This window comes from Protobothrops mucrosquamatus, unplaced genomic scaffold (assembly GCF_001527695.2).
Source record: "Protobothrops mucrosquamatus isolate PMUCROS unplaced genomic scaffold, P.Mucros_1.0 scaffold57, whole genome shotgun sequence".
Taxonomy (NCBI): domain Eukaryota; kingdom Metazoa; phylum Chordata; class Lepidosauria; order Squamata; family Viperidae; genus Protobothrops; species Protobothrops mucrosquamatus.
In genome coordinates this window covers 7,818-26,153 of record NW_015386437.1, presented here as the reverse complement: position 1 = coordinate 26,153, position 18,336 = coordinate 7,818, and the positions used below count along the sequence as shown (strand labels likewise).

Sequence of the window (18,336 nt, the reverse complement as noted above, 5' to 3'; positions counted from 1 at the left end):
AACATAGGCTATTTTCAAGGTAGATACATCTGAATTTGTCCCAGCTTTTCTTTTGAAGGCAGTACATTAAACGTTCAGTCCCTGTTGAAAGCACTGAAGAATCTAGTAAGGAAATATGAAAGGATGACCCAAAAAGTCATGGGTTGTCTAGTTATTTTTAAATGCCTGTATTATTTGTACATGGGGACAGACTAGTATAAATGTTGAAATGGTAATAGCTCATATAATGAGAACACATTCAAAAACTCAGGCTCAGAAAGTATTGTGCAAGGAAAGGTCTGGTCATAAGAAATGTAGCTCCTTTCCTGTAGAACTGATTCTTGGACTTGATATAGATTAATACAAAATTATAAACAAATGATTATTAACAGTATTATTTTCTAATAATAAATTAAAATAATAAATGTTTAATCTAGTTCATTAGCATCCAATAACTCCAGAGAAGAAAATAGACAATGACAATGGCAATGTACAGTAAATCTAATTATGTTTCTTTTAATATCTCTTTACCAACTTCCACAACAAAGAAACTGAAGTATCAGGATCATAAAAGTTGTCTGATTCCAGTGTCATTGGAACTTCTCAACCTAAATTTCATACTCCTTTCTCTTCCCCTGCCATATTGATTTATAAAAGTAAAAAAATCTTGTCTTTTCCTATGACTGTTACAGTGCCATCACTGTCAGATGGAATCCAGATTCAAAACAGGGTAGGCTTCTATTCTGAAATATTCTAATCTGCTTTGGAATTTAATTTCAGATAGGAATCTGAAGGACAGCTATAATACAAGCCTTCTGAAAACAGAAGACATCTAAAGATTTAAGCATCTATATTTATATGGGACTTGACTCTTCAGATATTTAAAGAGTTAATGCAAACATTAGAAAATAGCCCCCAAATTTAATTCAGATAAAATTCAAGAAATTCAAAGTAACAAGTAGAAAAGGAGGTGGTATTTTTATATAGAAAAATATAAATCTAGACAGCATACTAAAAAGCAGAGACATCATCCTGCCAACAAAAGTGCGTATAGTCAAGGCCATGGTTTTCCCAGTTGCAATGTATGAATGTGAAAGTTGGACCATAAGAAAGGCTGAGCAACAAAGAATTGAGGCCTTTGAACTATGGTGCTGGAGAAGACTCCTGCGAGTCCCTTGGACTGCAAGGCGTTCAAACCAGTCAGTCCTAGAAGAGATCAACCCCGACTGCTCTTTAGAAGGCCAGATCCTGAAGTTGAAACTCAAATACTTTGGCCACCTAATGAGAAGGAAGGACTCACTGGAGAAAGGCCTAATGATGGGAAAGATTGAGGGCAATAGAAGAATGGGACGACAGAGAATGAGGTGGCTGGATGGAGTCACTGAAGCAGTAGGCGTGAACTTAAATGGACTCCAGAAGATGGTAGAGGACAGGAAGACCTGGAGGAACGTTGTCCATGGGGTCGCGATGGGTCAGACACGACAGACAGACAGACAGACAGACAGACAGACAGACAGACAGACAGACAGACTCTACAACAATGATAAATAGGCAGATAGGCAGGCAGGCAGATAAGATAGATTTAAAAAAATCCAAATCCAAAACCTATTTAAGAAATATTGTTGATTTTTCAATACTCACCAATTCCTGTCTTTGTGATTCATCAAGTCTGCCAGATATATCTTCTAATCTTTTTTTCATTTCAGCATCATTTCTTAGAATAAAACAAAGAAATTATACTATGTACTACATTAAGCAAACTAGTTTCTATCTTTATTACAAAATTATAGTAACTTCTTATTTTCAGAATATGTTACTGTTTTAGAACAGGGTTTGTTTTGGTTTTTTTTCTTTCCTCTAATGAGAAGGAACCCTAATAGAATGGAAGTACAACAAACAATTGAAGTGTATAGTATAAACTAGGTGAAGAAGCAGATAGATGGCTTAACTCTGTTTTGAACTACCTAGAACTGTTAGAACAGAGGTCCCCAACCTTTTGGGCACCAGGGACCGGTTCTGTGGAGAGAGGTTTTTCCGCGGACCAGAGGGTGCATGATTTTGTGTGCTGCCTGCATCCCACGGATGCGGCTTTGCTTGTTTGTGCAAACCGGTTGCTGGCATGCCACAGCCGAGTACTGGTCCACGGACCGAGGGTTGGGGACCCGTGTTAGAAGGTGCTAATCATCATTTGTATATTACACTTGTATTATGTGCCCTGTATTAATTGCTAATAGGTTTGGGTACAATTCAAAGTCTTAGTTTTAACTTGTAAGTTCTTTACGGCTTGGCGCCTGGATACCCATTTTATGGCTTGGTGCTTGGATACCCACAAGACTGCCTTTTCCGACCAAAGTCCATCTGGGAGAAATTACTAGCAGTGTCTCATTTTCATGAACTAAGGTGACTGAGGCCAGAAAATGGTATTTATAGTCATGGCACCAGTAATGAAACAAGACTAGTTTTTTTAGTGATTGATTTCTACAATTTGTTTATACACTCTATTCAAGATAGCTATGATGACTGTTAAAGCTCTCAATATTTTGGAATCAGTATAGCAAGGAATATCTCTCATATGCATCTATCCATGCACTCTATCAATGGCTCTTCCCCAAACTGCCAAATGAAATTATGGAGGAGTTTTATAAAGGACACAGTCCTACAAGGGAAAGGATTTTCAAGCTGTATAGTTCCAATTTAAAAAAATGCCTTCGCAAGGAAGGTAACTTTGCAGCCACTTAGTATTTTTCCATACCTTGCTACATTATTCCTCTTCAACAAGGCACTTTTGTATGCTTTATTTTAATAAGAAGTGCCCACATTACATTGGGAAAATGGCTTTGATACATATCATTTTATTGCTTTTATTAGATTTTTAAATATTTTCATAACTTTTGTAATGTGCCAGAGAACTTCTGTTATTAGGCAGATGCAATAAAAATAACACATAATGTAATACAATGCAATGACTTAACAGAACCTTCAAACATCAAATATTTGTTCTCAGTGTTAAATATTCAAGATTCTGCACCAACGAGAGACACACTTTCATTTCATACCGATTTCTTCTTGAAAGTTCTCTGGTGAGGTCTTCTCCTAAGCGAATTTGTTCACTGCTGAGATCTCTAAGTGACTGATGTAAAGAATGCAGCTGCAGTATGAACACATACAGTACATAATTAGCTGTTCCATCATTTGGTATAGATATATTCAGTTTATTTTCCAGTACACTTTTCAAAATACTGAAAACTACAAAACAGCTATAATAACAATCATTAGAAAGGACATAATTACTAGATTTTTGCAACTTTGTATATTAAGATCTATTCACATTAGATCAAAGGACCTGGGTCAATCCTATGTAACTAATTCAGGGCAAAATTTATTGAAATATTTTAGTATTTGGTTTTATTTTGGAATTACTTAATATTCTACATATTTTTTTACACTCAAGTTTTTTCTTTACTCTAAAAAAATGCATTACTTTTTTTTAACACGTTATTCTTTTTCCAATTATGGCACTACCTTTTGAATGTCTGCTAGCTGAGATTTAAGGTAGTAAATATTATTCACTCAAGAGTGTCTTAAAACACTCTTCTTAAAGTATATTTTATTATATTTTGATGCTTACTGTTGTAAATTTCTTCTGTTCAACTGTCTTGTTATGTTATTTTTAGATTGATAAATCTCAAAAGAATCTTATCATATTAGCACTGACTGTTTTAAACATTTTAAAATACACTAGCTCATTTTAAAATACAGCTCATTTAATGAAAAGCCATTAGCCAAAATCTGTTTTTACTCTCTAACAAAAGAACTTGCAAATAGTAACAGCAGTAAACATTACTCAAAACAGTAATGCAAGTAGTTCTTAGATTACAGTAGTTTTATACACAATTATTCCTATATATTATATAATAAATGTATTGGATTGCACTGATAAAATGTAGTATCACATTTAAAAGCTTTAAAAATTACTATTAATTGTGGTTTGCTTAGTTATTATGTAAACATTTCACCACTTGCATTCTGGAAAACTACATTTAAGCAATTATTTTTAATAAGCTTAGGACAAAGCACTAAAATTAAAAACATACTGGGTACAAATGTGTTATTGGGTATGTGTAGTATTACACAACATAGAAAAACCGTTTTAATGGTTCATCTTTGAGAAGAATTTGTCTTCTCTCCTCAAGATGGTACATTTTTGGAACACAGTAATAATAGCAGCATATTAGAAAATACTGCATCAATTCCACATAAGCTTAAAAGTACTAATTGGCATAAGCTGTTTTATTTTGAAATGCAAAAAGACAGGCACAAATTTTAAAATGTTGATGCTTTAGTGCAGTTTAAGTTTGCTTTCTTTTCTTCATATGATTGTGATTAGTAACATAGGGCAATTGTCCTGAAAAAATATACAAAGTCCCACTAGCCCAGGAAGAAAAAAGCAAACAGGAGTCATCTACAACAGGGGTCCTCAACCAACTCCCAGAATTCCTCAGCCAGCAGAGCTGGCTGAGGAATTCTGGGAGTTGAACTCCACAAGTCTTAAAGTTGCCAAGGTTGAGGACCCCTGATCTACAACATACAATTGAAACCTTCTAACAGTTACCGCATAGGAGAGACAGTCAGAAGGTTAACAGAGTGCAGCACAAACACCAAATAGCAGTTAGATGAGGGAGAGAAAAAATCCTTCATTTCTCAACACATGGATAGACTCAGCCATAGTGTCAACTGAGTTAATATTACCATCTTAGATGTAGCCAAATCCAAAATGCTAGGGAATTCCTGGAAGCCTGGTACTCAGACAAGTCAGCCATCAACAGACACATTCAGATAAATAGTTTTATATACCATTGAAATGAGATAATATAAAATTAGGAATGAAACAAATCAACTAGAGCATATCCCCTTCAGCAAGCAAGGATTAACATCAGATAAACGTCATGCAGAAAACAATGATCCAATCAAAGAATCACCAAGGAGGAAACCACATCCCTACCAAAACTGCTACTATATATCAATTCCCATGCTCACTCACACGGATGTTATCTAGTTGGGTAATGAAACATCTGCAAGCAAACAACCAAGAACTTCACAGATATACAATAATTCTCAATGTCTACATCAACAACATAATAGCTGAATTATAACTTCACTAAGTAAAAGGGTTTGGAAGAAGTGGTTACAGAAAAACATGAGCCTATATGCTTTTAAGAATACCTACTCACCTGGTCCAAGTTACCTCGCTGATCAACAAATCGAACAGCGGACCTAGACCGTCGTTGCCTGGTACCTAGTGTTGCACTGTAATCTCTGAGAGGAGAGGTAGGCTTGAAATGATGACCTTCTTCACAGAAAAAAGATAGGAAAATCAGCACAAATTTCTCCTGACATGTAATTCATATCTGAAGGGCTGTCTATTCTTCTATGAATCTGCCAAGATACTAGTATTAATCTGCTCAAACATTATATTTTCCACCATACTTACAGGTATACATTATTCACACATAGCTACTACAAAGCAAAACTAATCAATAAAGATTTTGCTATATTCATGAAACTATAAAGGTCTATTCAAATGTTCTATTTAAAATGTCTATTCACCCACAGATAAATGAGTGTATGATTTCAGCATGAGGTTCATTAAATAATACCTGGAGTTCCACCATCCAGGTCACTTGCATACAAGCTTGAAAGAGATGCGCTTCTTGCTCCAGAATTTCTCAACAGTCGTTGGTTCTTTAATTGGCCCAGGGACTCTTCCAAATTTTCTTTAAGCTATATGAAAATGGCAACTTGTTAGGTAGAAAACAATTTTCCTTCAAAATGCACTAAAGAATAGAACAGAAAAAGGAATTGTATACTTTTACGGATTCTAATTATTAAATTCAACCAATAGCTGCTTACATTGGCAATTGTTTCTGCCTGCTCATTGTTATACTCTCGATATTGGCCCAACATCTGATCCACGTGTCTTAAATTCCAATTTGCATCCTTTAAATATGAGAGGAAAACATAATTAAACTATAATCCAACCTATAAATACTGAATGTGAAATGAGGGTTAAGTGGGGGAGGTCAATATTCAAAATATGTAGTCTGTGTGCTTTTCTTACCAAATGTGTATCCTTAAAGTCACAACCAGTTTAGTACCCACTGATATTTGTGTTGTACTTATTTATTCAACTTTCTTACAATTATTAATACAATGCCTCCTCCTAGGATTCTAAGAGATCCACTTCAATACAGCTATCAAAAGTGTATTACATTTGTATTTGCTCTAATCCAATGTTTCTTGACCTTGGCAACTTTATGATGTGTGGGGCAGTTCCCAGAATTCCTCAGTCAGCAGTGGCTAGGGAATTCTGGGAGTTGAAGTCCACACATAAAGTTGTCACTATTGAGAAATGCTGCTCTAATCAATTAACCTCCTAGTCTGCCTAAAGCTATAATCATGTTGAATAACGTGGCAGTATTCAGAAACCTGCATATCTTACTGTTTCCTTGATTGTAGGTAATTTAGGAATACTAAAACATAATGAACCAAAAAGACTACAGGGAGTGAACTTGTATGGAGTTAAACCACTTACCTATGTATCAGTAGAAACTATCTAGAAGAAACTATTTAACAGAAACTATTAAGACAAAATCCTGTCTCAAACTTTCTCAAATTTATCAATGATTGAACCTGGAATGTTTTGCATGAAAGTATATTTTATTTATTTATTTATTTATTTCATTTATACCCCGCCCTTCTCCCGGAGGACTCAGGGCGGCTTACAGCCAGTTTAAAACAATCCCACATAAATACCAAATACAAATCTAAAATAATTAAAAATAAATATTTGAATTGGCTGCTCTATTAAAATTTTGTTAAAACCAATTAAAATACCCCCTAGGCCAGTCCTGCCTGCTGAAACAACCAAGTCTTGAGGGCGCGGTGGAAGGAGGGGAGATCCGGAATCACCCGGATCTCTGGGGGCAGCTCGTTCCAGAGGGTGGGCGCTCCGACAGAGAAGGCTCTCCCCCTGGGGGTCGCCAACCATATGCACTATGACTATGTTAAATCCAAGCAAAAAAACTAATGACTTCTCAGCACTTTGTTCCCTGTTATGACCTATTTTCTTTCTTTACTTAAAAACAGATATTGAACTATATCTAAATATGGAGGGATATAAAGCATATAATCAGTCAGACTTTCCACTTTATATTCAATTTGTCTTTTTTAAAAAACCAACTGTGGGTTTTAATATATTATAAATCATCTTGGCCATTTTAATAGAAAAGCTATGTAGATATTTATAGTTTGAATAAATAAATAATTCTCATTTAACAACTGCCCTGTTTAATGACTGTTCTAAGTTGTGACAGCACTGAAAAGGTAATTTTACAATTAGTACTCACATTTATGATCATCACAACATTCCCCACACTCATAATTGTGAAATGGGCATTTTGCAACCAGCAGGCATTTCAACCATCAGAGTCATGGGATTGCCATTTGTAATGCACCCCTTCTTTAAGAGGCCCTCCATAAACTCAGCCATCCTTGATAACTAGTGTTTTGTCTCCAACTTAGCCTTTCTGAGAAGAACATTGAGGCTAGATTAAATCCAAACAAAACAGAGTTTCTAAATACTCATTAAGGTGTTCTGTTCCAGACTAGTCTTTTCATGGGATGCCACTGCTTTTGAAAGAGCAGAGCCAAAACGTGATGATCTTCCTGGGTTTATAGCAACTGTTTTATGGATGCATAGAGGCTAAGGTCTGGGAAGGAGTGCTCAACTACTATTAAGTAAACTACTAAGAATCTGATTAAACAAACAAACTTTTCCCAGGCTCAATGTTACAAGTCAAGACAATTATCTGACCATATAGAATTAGAACCCTTCTTTGTAATTCTACAAAATTGTTCTTTAAAGTAGACAGTTCATAGCAACCTGCAAAGTATTTGCTAAAGTGTGAATCTTCTCTGCAACATCTTCGGTCTCATGATTTCGGATTCTGGTTGCTCTTATAGGACCCCTTCTTCCAATTCTACGACGGATGTTATCAGAGTCGCTGGATGAATCTGCCATTGGAATCTTAAGGGTGAAAAGGACTCACATTAGTAAATTTTATTACATTTTGTCAATTGCAGTATCATATCACCACGAAACAAACATACATACATACATACACACATTCCCAATTACCAACCTTCTCACTTTGGCAATGAGGACACTTGAAAAAGATTTTGAAGGACAGGTAGATTCAGCATACAATATGTATAGATCTACTGTTTACGCATAGCCTAGACTTTGCCATTTCCTTAATATATCACAATCTCACTAATCTACAGTATGCTTGCATTAATAATGATGACAAACTTTACCCAAAATGTGTAAAGTACTAAAAAGCACAGATTTGAGGCATGCCTCAATGTTGAAAAGATGGTGATCAATCACAAGGCTCAATACTATAAAGCCTGTACATTGTATAACCCAGAATGAAAAGTCATATTTGTTTTGTCTTGTTTTTGAAAGAGCAAGGATTTCTAACAAACTGAATTTTTCTTCTTTTTATGACCCTATAGGCCCTTAATTCAGAATAAAGTCAGGGTGACTGGATGGAGCTGAGCATTTACTGACCAGATGCCGTTCCTGACACCAACGTTGAGTTCGCAGCAGATATTTTTTTTTCTTTGTGCACTAATTAAGAAACATCTGCTGCTACCTAGGATTGAACTCTCAATTGTTGGAGTGGGAGGCAAGCATCTTCACCACTAGACCACGACACCGCTGAACAAACTGACTGAATATTTACACTGAAATGTCTGAATTTTGACCATTATTCTTCATGGTGTTCACAGGATTCTAGAACAATCATCTTCAAAGCTCTATACTGTAGCAAGGTTATAGAAGGTACTATAGAAGAATCTTTTGTAAGTTTGTTTCTCTCTCTTTTTTAAAAAATCCCTAACAAGCTATTCTGTTACTAGTATTTTTCAGACTTCCTCAAATCAAACTTCTGCCTTAAAAAATAACACAGCCCTGACATTGCTTTTCTTTCCTGCAAATTTGCCACTTCAGTATCGGATTCTCTTAAAATTTGACTTCATTTAGTTTGTACTCTGGTATCAGAATGGTACTGAACCAGACGTCATTAAAGATGAAGCAAGAAAAATATCTCAATATGCAAAACAAACAAAACCAAATTAAGTAAAAAAAATCTATTGATATGTTGAAAATAGCTGAAAAAAGCAGAAAGTAAAAAAGTGAAGGGGGAAAGTTGTCAAATACAAAGACAAGGTAGTTATACGAGGGCAATTCGGAAATAAACCTCTGTTTGAGATGTGCAAGAAATAGGCAGGGATAGCGACGCCCTTCCTATGGCACTGTACGCAGTAGTTCAGTAGGCAGTGAGGAGTGGAAGAAGGTTGTGTTGCAGTTGACTCGTCCACTAGATCAACTGAAAATGAACCAGTTTTTTAAATGAAACAGTGGCTTGTGTGGCACCGCTTCGATGATGACAATGCGCTTCACAATGCTGTTACAGCCAGCTTCATTCCCAGGCAGATTTTTTTGCAGAAGGAATTTCAAACCTTGTAAGATGTTATGACAAGTCCCTCAATTTGAATGGCGATTATGTCGAAAAGTAATGTAATGTTGTAGTTTTCTAATGTGTATAATACACGTTCTTTATTTGCGAGTGTCTGTCATTGATAAGCAAATGGAGGTTTATTTCCAAATTGCCCCTATATATAAATGCAGATTCAACCATTCATTCAGCCACCATTTAAAGATGCAAGGATACTAAATGAATGGGAGTTATGACCAGTCCTTGAAGTTCTGACTGTCCCAAACCTTCCCAGTTATATGATCATAATCTGGGTGCTTGGCAATCCATTTGCAGTTACAACCAATTGCCAAGCTTCTTGAGGTCACATGATCACCATTTGTAACTTCCATTCCACTTCTCCAGTATGCAAAGAAGAAGCTAGCAGAGAAGATCACAAGTTGCTGAGATAATTCTCCTCTCCCAACCCCTTTGCAACCACACCACAGCAGTCACTTGCACAGCCCTGCACACCCTCCCTGCACAGCACCTCTTGGGTATCCCATACACCTCCTTGACCCTCCTCAACCAAGGCAGCATCTCTGTATACTCTGCACACTCCCTAACCCATTGCTCCCTATCACACACTTTCCCAACCCATGCAATACCTCTTGAGCACTCTTACTCACCCATCCAACCTGGGAAGTGCCTCTCACATACCCCCTTGCACCCTTATCCAATCCCATGCATCCTCTCCAATTCATGGTGTGGGAAGCCAACAAATCCTGGGATTCAATTAACAACAACAACCAGAACTGCAGGTATCACTAAGCAATATGGCTGGGCTTTATGACCACATCCCTTAGTAACAAAAATTCCTATTCCAATTGTCATTGTTAAGTTGAGCAATACCTGTAAGTAGTGCAAAAACATTACACAGAATAATTGAATAAGAAGTACAAGAGATTTATTGTGAATTCTAGTTCTCTGGAGGTTTTTAAGAAGAGGCCTGACAGTCACCTCTCAAAGATGGTTTAATTGCTTTTTCTACGGAATACAAAGGGCTGAACTACATCAGTGGTTTTTTTTGTTTTTTTTTTTAAACTTGGCAACTAAGATGTGTGGCTATAAGTCCCAGAATTCCCCAGCCAGCACCTTAAAGTTGCCAAATTTGAAAAACACTGAACTAAATGATCCTTCGGTTCCTTTTCAAGTTCACTATGTATTTTATTACAAGTAGTCCTCGACTTACAATGATTCATTTAGTGACTGTCTGAAGTTACAATGTTACCGAAAAAAGTGACTTATGGCCATTTTTCACACTTCCAACCGCTGCAGCATCCCCCATCAAAATTTGATCAAAATTTGGATGCTTAGCAAGTGGTTCATATTTAAGATGGTTGCAGGGATTCATGTGATCACCTTTTGTGACCTTCTGACAAGCAAAGTCAATAGGGAAGCCAGTTTCACTTAACAACCATGTTACTAACTTAACAGCTACAGTGATTCACTTAAACAACTGTGGCAAGAAATATTGTAAAATGGGGCAAAATTCACTTACTGTAACTGTCTCGTTTAACAACAGAAAGTTTGGGCTCAGTCGTGGTCACCTGTGTTCTTGTTGCCTGACCTTGTTGGGGGTAGGAATGTTTTAAAGAAATATCATAGTTACCGATTGTTTCCAGACTGTTATTGTTACTACTCTCAAGTTTTCAAAGACATACTATACTTCCTCTTACAGCAGTTTTGAAGAATCTTACATATGTAAACCTCTGCAATTGTCCAGACATGTAATATCATTATGCACATACATTAAAAGTTGATATTCACATATTATTATGGTATAGCAAATAGCAACTTGTCCTAAACACCTGATAATCACTACAGCAAACCCTACCCATGAAGACAAAATTCTAAAAACTACTATTTTTAGTACAACAACTCCAAAAACAAAAACTTCATTCAGAACCCACATTACTAAACAGCAAAATAAAGGCTCATTACTTCACTGCCAGGAGCAGTATTAAAAGAAAAAGAAAAGTTAGCTGAATCGATCCCATTCATCCAAAAATAAGACAACCCAGTTAAGAGTGTCTACAGTATCTTTTTTTCTGAAACAGAATTGGACTGATTCTTCCATTTGCTACAACATTATTCTACAGTTTACATTAGTTTATAGATTCACAGAGATAGAAGGGATCCTTTTGGCCACTCACTCAATTCCTTCTCCATGTAGAAATTCAAATTAAAGCTTCTTTGAAAGATGGTTGCTTGTCTCTACTTGAGTACCCAGTAAAGGAGAGTTTAGCAGCTCTCTCACTAATCTGTTCAAAGCCAGAATGCTCTTTCTGTTAATAAAATTTTCATTAACATCCAACCAGAAATTTGCCTTCCTGTTTCTTAAATCTATTATTCAATGCAATAACCCCTACCTCTGATAAATTAGTAAAACAAATTAGTGAAACGGATAGTATAAAGAAATACATGCACCATTACAAATTTTCAGGGTGAAGAAGCTCAAGTAAGCTGTTAATGAACTTCACAATCCTCCAGAACAGTTTACCTACCCTTAAGCACAGAATGTCACAATTACAAATAAAATATAGACACAATCGTAAGAAAAAAAGCCACACCCTAGCAGACTATTAGCAAAAAGACACTTAGGAAACTTCAAGTACAACTTCTTCAAACTTCAGTCAACAGGAAAAAGGAAGTTGAGTCAAACTAAGAACTTAGGGGAATGTTTATATGTGCTGAACCACTTTCAGTTCAGTCAGTATAAAATTAAACAGAATAGAACTGTTGAAAAAGTAGGTTGAAAGGGAGCAAGGGAAAGCGTTGTTACAGTAACCAGGACCATACTATATTGTGATTCAGGAACAATGGATCACACCCATTTTTACCTATTAAATGTAGAATATCATCAGCCTATAGGCATAGTTCCCATTTCCATCCCAGTACAGCACCAAGTACTATAAAGATTATCAAACTGTCTCATCTGCCTAGGGAGGGAGGGAGGAATTTAAAATCTATTTAATTCAGTGATGATATGCCTTAGATCAGACATGTCAAACTCACGATGTCATGTGATGTCACACAACGTATCGGGACGGTTTTGCCATTGCTGGCAATGGGATGGGCGCAGCTTCCGCGTGATGCATCCAGCCCACAGGCCAGCATATACTTTAAGGTACGGCTAGAGCAGAGGTCCCCAACCTTTTGGGCACCAAGGACCAGCTCCATGGAGAGAGGTTTTTCCGCGGACCGAAGAGTGCGTGGTTTTATGTGCTGCCTGCATCTTGCGGATGGGGCTTTGCTTGTTTGTGCGGACCGGTTGCTGGCATGCATACACGGACTGGGGGTTGGGGACCCCTGTGCTAGAGTACAATTTTTCCAGAAAGCAGGATTAACCCGTCTCACCCAGTGTACTGTTAAATAATGCAAAAATTTACCTCTTTTGAAAATTAAGAATAACTCATAGGTTTCAACAGTATCACCTCTTTAACCTAAATCAGTTTGCAGGCTCATTTATAACCACATGGATGGAATATACAACTGAAAGCAGACACACTTAGGAACTGTCACAAAGAGCTAATACAGAATCACATCATATGAGTAGCCTTAAATAAAATGAATAAGAGCAAGTGCCAAACTTCTTCCAATCAGGCAGTTAAAAAAGGTTTTAGTTTATAAGCCACATAGTTATTCCAAAAATACATCCTGTATGAAGTTCATGTGCACATACATAATCTGAAGACACTTTTCATTTTCATTTTACTTGAAATCCGTCCTACGTTCCCTTAAGCTCAAGTAAATACCAAGAGAGCTGTGCGTTTACTCATGCACCTCAATCTGTGCACCCCATTTTGCTCAATGGCTCTTCCTCCTAACTCGACAGACACTGTACAGAATTGCCGCCTTCCCCAGGGTAAGGTTGCTGAAATCAACAGGGTTTGTTACGAGTCATCGTGGTCAAATTATGGATCATCTCTTGAGCCCTACCAGATAAGGGTGACAGAAGGAAGAGGCTGGGTAAAACAAGAATCACCTTTACTTTTGATGCACGCAATCGGGCTGCATAATTGTTATCCTTTTAAAGTGTTGCAAAGTTTCTTTTGTCCGGATATTATAAAGACGCTTTCCCGGCCGAATCTCAATCACCCTAAACTCGGGTTCCGCCAATATAAAGATCACGATCAATCGCGATCGCACGATCAAAGGCAATGGATCTCTCTACCCCACGCGTGCGACGAAGACACGGGCGGATGCACCCTCTATGATTCTCTCATTCACACTCGCTGTCATACATCCACACGCTTATTTCCACACTGGGCCCCAGACACTTCTCTGATCCCGGGACTAACCCGCGCCTTCTCACGTGAGAATAGTTGTCAGGAAAGAAGCATGACTCCCAGACGCCTCCGGCTCCAACTGTCCCAACACCCGCCCGACTGCCGCTATGGCAACTTGAACTAGCCGCCCTGCCACCGAGCGAGAGCAGCCTCGCAAGGCGCCAGTGCCCCTCGGGCGCCTAGCATCCTAGGAATCGTAGTTCGAATGTTTCGAGGCACCGATTGTTTAGAGTCGAGAGAAAACTACAGCTACCAGAATGCTCCGCGACAAGCGGTCTAAGGAACAGTCAGAAGCGCCGTTCCTCGTTGCCGAAGAACCAGTACATCAAGCGGTAATAGGGAGAGACAAGCTGAGCCTGTTTCTTAAAGGCGTAGGCGCTTAATTTCAGCTCTGCGCGGTATTTCCCAGTCAGATTCCTTCCACTTATGTTGGATTACAACGAACTGTCCCAAAAGCTGAAAAGGGATGACCGGGATTTTATCTCAGCTTGTTTGGAACACTCTGGGTAGGAGAAGACTGAAATACACAACCGCATCATAATAGGCCAGAAAGACAAATAAAAGATGATGTTTTTGTTTTAAAATTTTACCTGGGAAAATGGGTGGGATGGGCAATGGATAATGCTGGAGTATTTGCTGTAACTCTTATACTTGTTCAGCAATTGCTGGCTTTTCAATAAGACAAAGAAGGAAACTTAGAATCTTACAAGCAGACAATTTAAGTAATGAAGTCTGGGAATCCAAATTCCTAAAGCATCCCAGACAATTGGCTGGCCAGCCTTTCTTAAATACACTCAGTGAAGAGCAAAACACCCTGTCTAACATAATTGTTGAAATGGACACAATTGGTGTCGGGTACATAAATTTCTATTTATCAACCACTAACTCTAACCTTATTTGTCTGTGAGACCAAAACAAATGAAATAAATGGGCATAACCGAATGGTGGGTAAAACTCACTGGAGACCAAAAAAGGAACAAAGCCCCCACCCCCTTTTCCCCTGTTATTCAGAGGAAATGTGTCCTTTAACTAAAATCCATTAGGTCCGGGCCTGCACAGTTGCTTCAATCTCCTTCAGTTGTTTTTTTAATTTTCAATCCTCAGTTGATTTCTTTGAATCTGTTTAATTTCTCTAAATTCTTCTAAAAATGGATACCCAGACTAGAGCCCAGTATTTCTGGTGGACTGTGACCAATGAAAACTAAAGGAAAACAGTTATTTCCTACAATTTGTAAAAAAGTTAAAATTTAACACTTCCTCCCAAGTAACAGCTAATTTTTTTTCCCAATAGCCTATTGTATTCTTACATAGTGTAAACAAATAGTTTTTAAATCCACTGACGTTCACTACTTTGTTTTTTAAAAAAAACTAAATCTCCAATGAGCATCCATGGCAGACTAGGGACCTCTCTCCTGGTCCTATTCTTAACTTCAGGACCTTAACCACACTACAGCCACATAGTTTTTTCTAAAACTTTTGTGGATTTACTGTATGTTATGTGTATAGAAGCATATCTATACATTGAGGTAACTTAAATTGTAACTTGGATGGATCGGGAGAGAACCATGGGAACATAAGTGAAAAATCTTTGCTGTTTATGGGAGGCTGCTACTGGGGCATTGTCAGACAGCTTACAAGGATCACAACCACATATGATTCAGAGAACATGGCAATGGCTGTGTGTGGCCTCACTACACTAATTGAGCTTCATTCAATTTTTGGGGCTCCTGAGAAACACAGACTGACTAGTTTATAGTTTATAGTTGGCTAGTTTATAGCTCTGGAGATTGAACTGAACTTCACTTCAAGCTAGCTAGTCATGCAGATTCAGCCTATATAGTTAGATTATGGTTAATGGGTTGGGACAGCCCAGAAAATGGACCGGTTGGATAAATCACTGTAAGCATATCATGCAAATGCTTCCAGTGAATCACTAACTACATTTAGCGGAGATCTTGGGTGAACACAGGCTTATTTTTTTTCTAGTATTATTGGCCACCTTCAGCACTAAGAAGAATTTAAAAAGTGGAATATAAACAAGTGGATTTGAGCAATAATTAATTTTGAACTAAAGCAAACCGGTAAGCACATATTTTAACACATATTTCTTGGCGGAAAGCTTTCGACTCGGTGCGATCTGGCCAGGTGGCCACTAGATGGCAACCGACCGCCAGCCTTGAAGACGCTGCTGGCACCGATGCCGCTACGGAGTGCCGAGCGGAGAGCCTTCTCTACCTGCCGCTCGGGCAAGTTGCAGCGCCTTGCTGCCCATTCCTGATGGGACTTTGGAGGGTTCTCCGCATCTTCTGGCCGGGTGTTCAGAAGGCGCTGGGCGGGAGAAGAGGACGAGAAAAGACTTCATCCTCCTTGACAGCGACCAACTTCACTGAGTTGCGAGTCACGGTGAGAATCAATAAACAGATGCAATTGCTGTATTCGGGATGGTGTACCCAGGGTTTCTCAGCTTTGGCAACTTTAAGTTGTGTGGACTTCAACTCCCAGAATTCCCCCTCCACTGTACTTAGACTGGGCAATTTTGGTAGTTGAAGTCCACACATTTTAAAGTTGCCAAGACTGAGAAACATTGATCTAAAGGGATGGAGAAGTTGGGGAAGGCTCTTGCCCCTTAAAATAGAGCTCCTGAAGGCTGGCAAGGGTGTGTGTTTCTGGGGAGGGGGAGGGGAGAGAGAGTTTCCATATGAAGAGTTGCTACAACCCTCAAAGATCCTGGTATAGTTAGAGCAGGGTGGTTTCAGAGGGCCCAGATGGCACCAAGAGGAAGTTCAGCCCGGCAGGTGTCTTCACAATTTCATCTCCCCAAGGGCAGGAAGTTTCACCTAATGACGGTCCAACAGTTATGTAAGCATGAATGCTGCTTGCAAGCCTTAATAAAGGGAAATAAAAAGGTGCCTTTGAGTATTCCTTGCTGTGATATGTCTGGTTGAACTTAATTTTTGATGAGGTCTGTTCAAATATACTGTAAGATGCCATTTTCAGAATTTCTAGCCAAAATAGGATAGATGGCATTATACATTGGGGAAGAATGTTGACATTCTCAATTGTGTTTTGAAAAAATATAGAATTTTCCCCCCTGATTATTGCTAACATTGAAATGCAAACTATATATGCATTAATAACTTTTGGTGGCAAACCTATGTTTAAATCTTGCAGTTCAGTAATACTTTCGAGTTAAATGAAATTGTTTGCGACTGTTCTGTAAAAGTAAAAAGTTACAATCATATTCTTTTAAAAAAAAATTAAGATAGTGTTTCTAATTAAAAATGTTCAGTTTTTATCTCTTTTTATTGCCAACAAATGTGATTGTCTTTATAAATAATGAATACATTAAAAAAGTTGGGCAATTTTTCAAAACTGTTTTCTTCTCCCTTTTTTAGGTTATTCTACATACAAGAGGCATATAAGAAATTGTTTCCATATGTTGAAGTTTCATGATCTAGTATTAGTTCAAAAATGATAAAATCCAATTTTATATTTATCACAAAATATATTCTTTATTTTTGCAAATGTCCACTATAAATGAATTGGAAAGTCTATTTGAGATTTATATCTTCAGTAGATTGAACTATAATTTATATTCATTGTTTTTATTTCATTGGAAATCCCACGTCTCTCCTCTCTTAGTATTTATTCCTATATTTATTTTTATTTATTTATTCAATATTTATATAGCAATTTTCATATAGAAAATTGATAATTGACTTTCTTTCAAGAAATATTTCTGGTTTTCAGAAGTACTTAGGCAACTAATTAGGTCACTCAATAATTTATTTCTTTAACTTGCAAATCAAATTTTAAATTGTTTATAGTTATTAATATGTTTTGGAAATTTATGCTTTATTCTAAACAACTGCATCTTTGAATATAGTTTTTTTGTTCTATTCTAATGCTGCTAACAATGTTGTTATATGTTTTATCTGCACATATTCAAACCAGCTTGGATCTCTGTTTTATATTTCATTATCTATTCATTCATACATCACATTTCCTCAAAATGGTACAATCCACGCCCTTTTAAAATGTTCAAAATTTCTCAGATTATCAAATACTGAAAGCCTTGAATTTGAAAATAAATAATGCTTGCTTCAGTTTTGCAAAACATTTTATTATTGCATTGTTTAATTCACAATATGTTGCAGATAATTTGTCAATCAGCTTTCTTCCTCCAAAGCAAAGGATTTAATCCACAATCCCAAGTATTCTTTATATAGTTTCTAGCTGTTTGATGATCTATATGATAAGTTTTCAATGGCTGGTGTCATAATATCTCAAATCAATACAGCTATGGACAATGTAACACTGTAATTCTGATGTCCCCTTTTTATTCTTGAAAAAGCAAGTCTTTCAGATCAGATTTGTGGGAGATGTGCCAAAAGAGACACACTGTTTAAAAAAGAAAATGTTCAAGTCATAGTTAGGCAGTATGGGTATTTTTAATACAACATACA

General features: G+C 37.3%; 1 protein-coding gene across 1 annotated transcript in view; it reads right to left on the bottom strand.

Annotated features, from left to right (window-relative positions):
• The window catches only part of CEP128 (centrosomal protein 128), a 176,746-nt gene extending 164,647 nt beyond the window's left edge, over positions 1 to 12,099 (bottom strand). The window contains exons 1-7 of the mRNA XM_015811933.1: positions 12,086 to 12,099; positions 7,922 to 8,065; positions 5,890 to 5,976; positions 5,637 to 5,760; positions 5,211 to 5,329; positions 3,036 to 3,127; positions 1,621 to 1,693 (exon numbers count right to left, since the gene is read on the bottom strand). Coding sequence (XP_015667419.1) covers positions 1,621 to 1,693; positions 3,036 to 3,127; positions 5,211 to 5,329; positions 5,637 to 5,760; positions 5,890 to 5,976; positions 7,922 to 8,059 — 633 coding nt within the window. The 5' untranslated portion in view covers positions 8,060 to 8,065; positions 12,086 to 12,099. The remainder of the gene's footprint in view (positions 1 to 1,620; positions 1,694 to 3,035; positions 3,128 to 5,210; positions 5,330 to 5,636; positions 5,761 to 5,889; positions 5,977 to 7,921; positions 8,066 to 12,085) is intronic.
• Between the last annotated feature and the right edge of the window lie 6,237 nt (positions 12,100 to 18,336).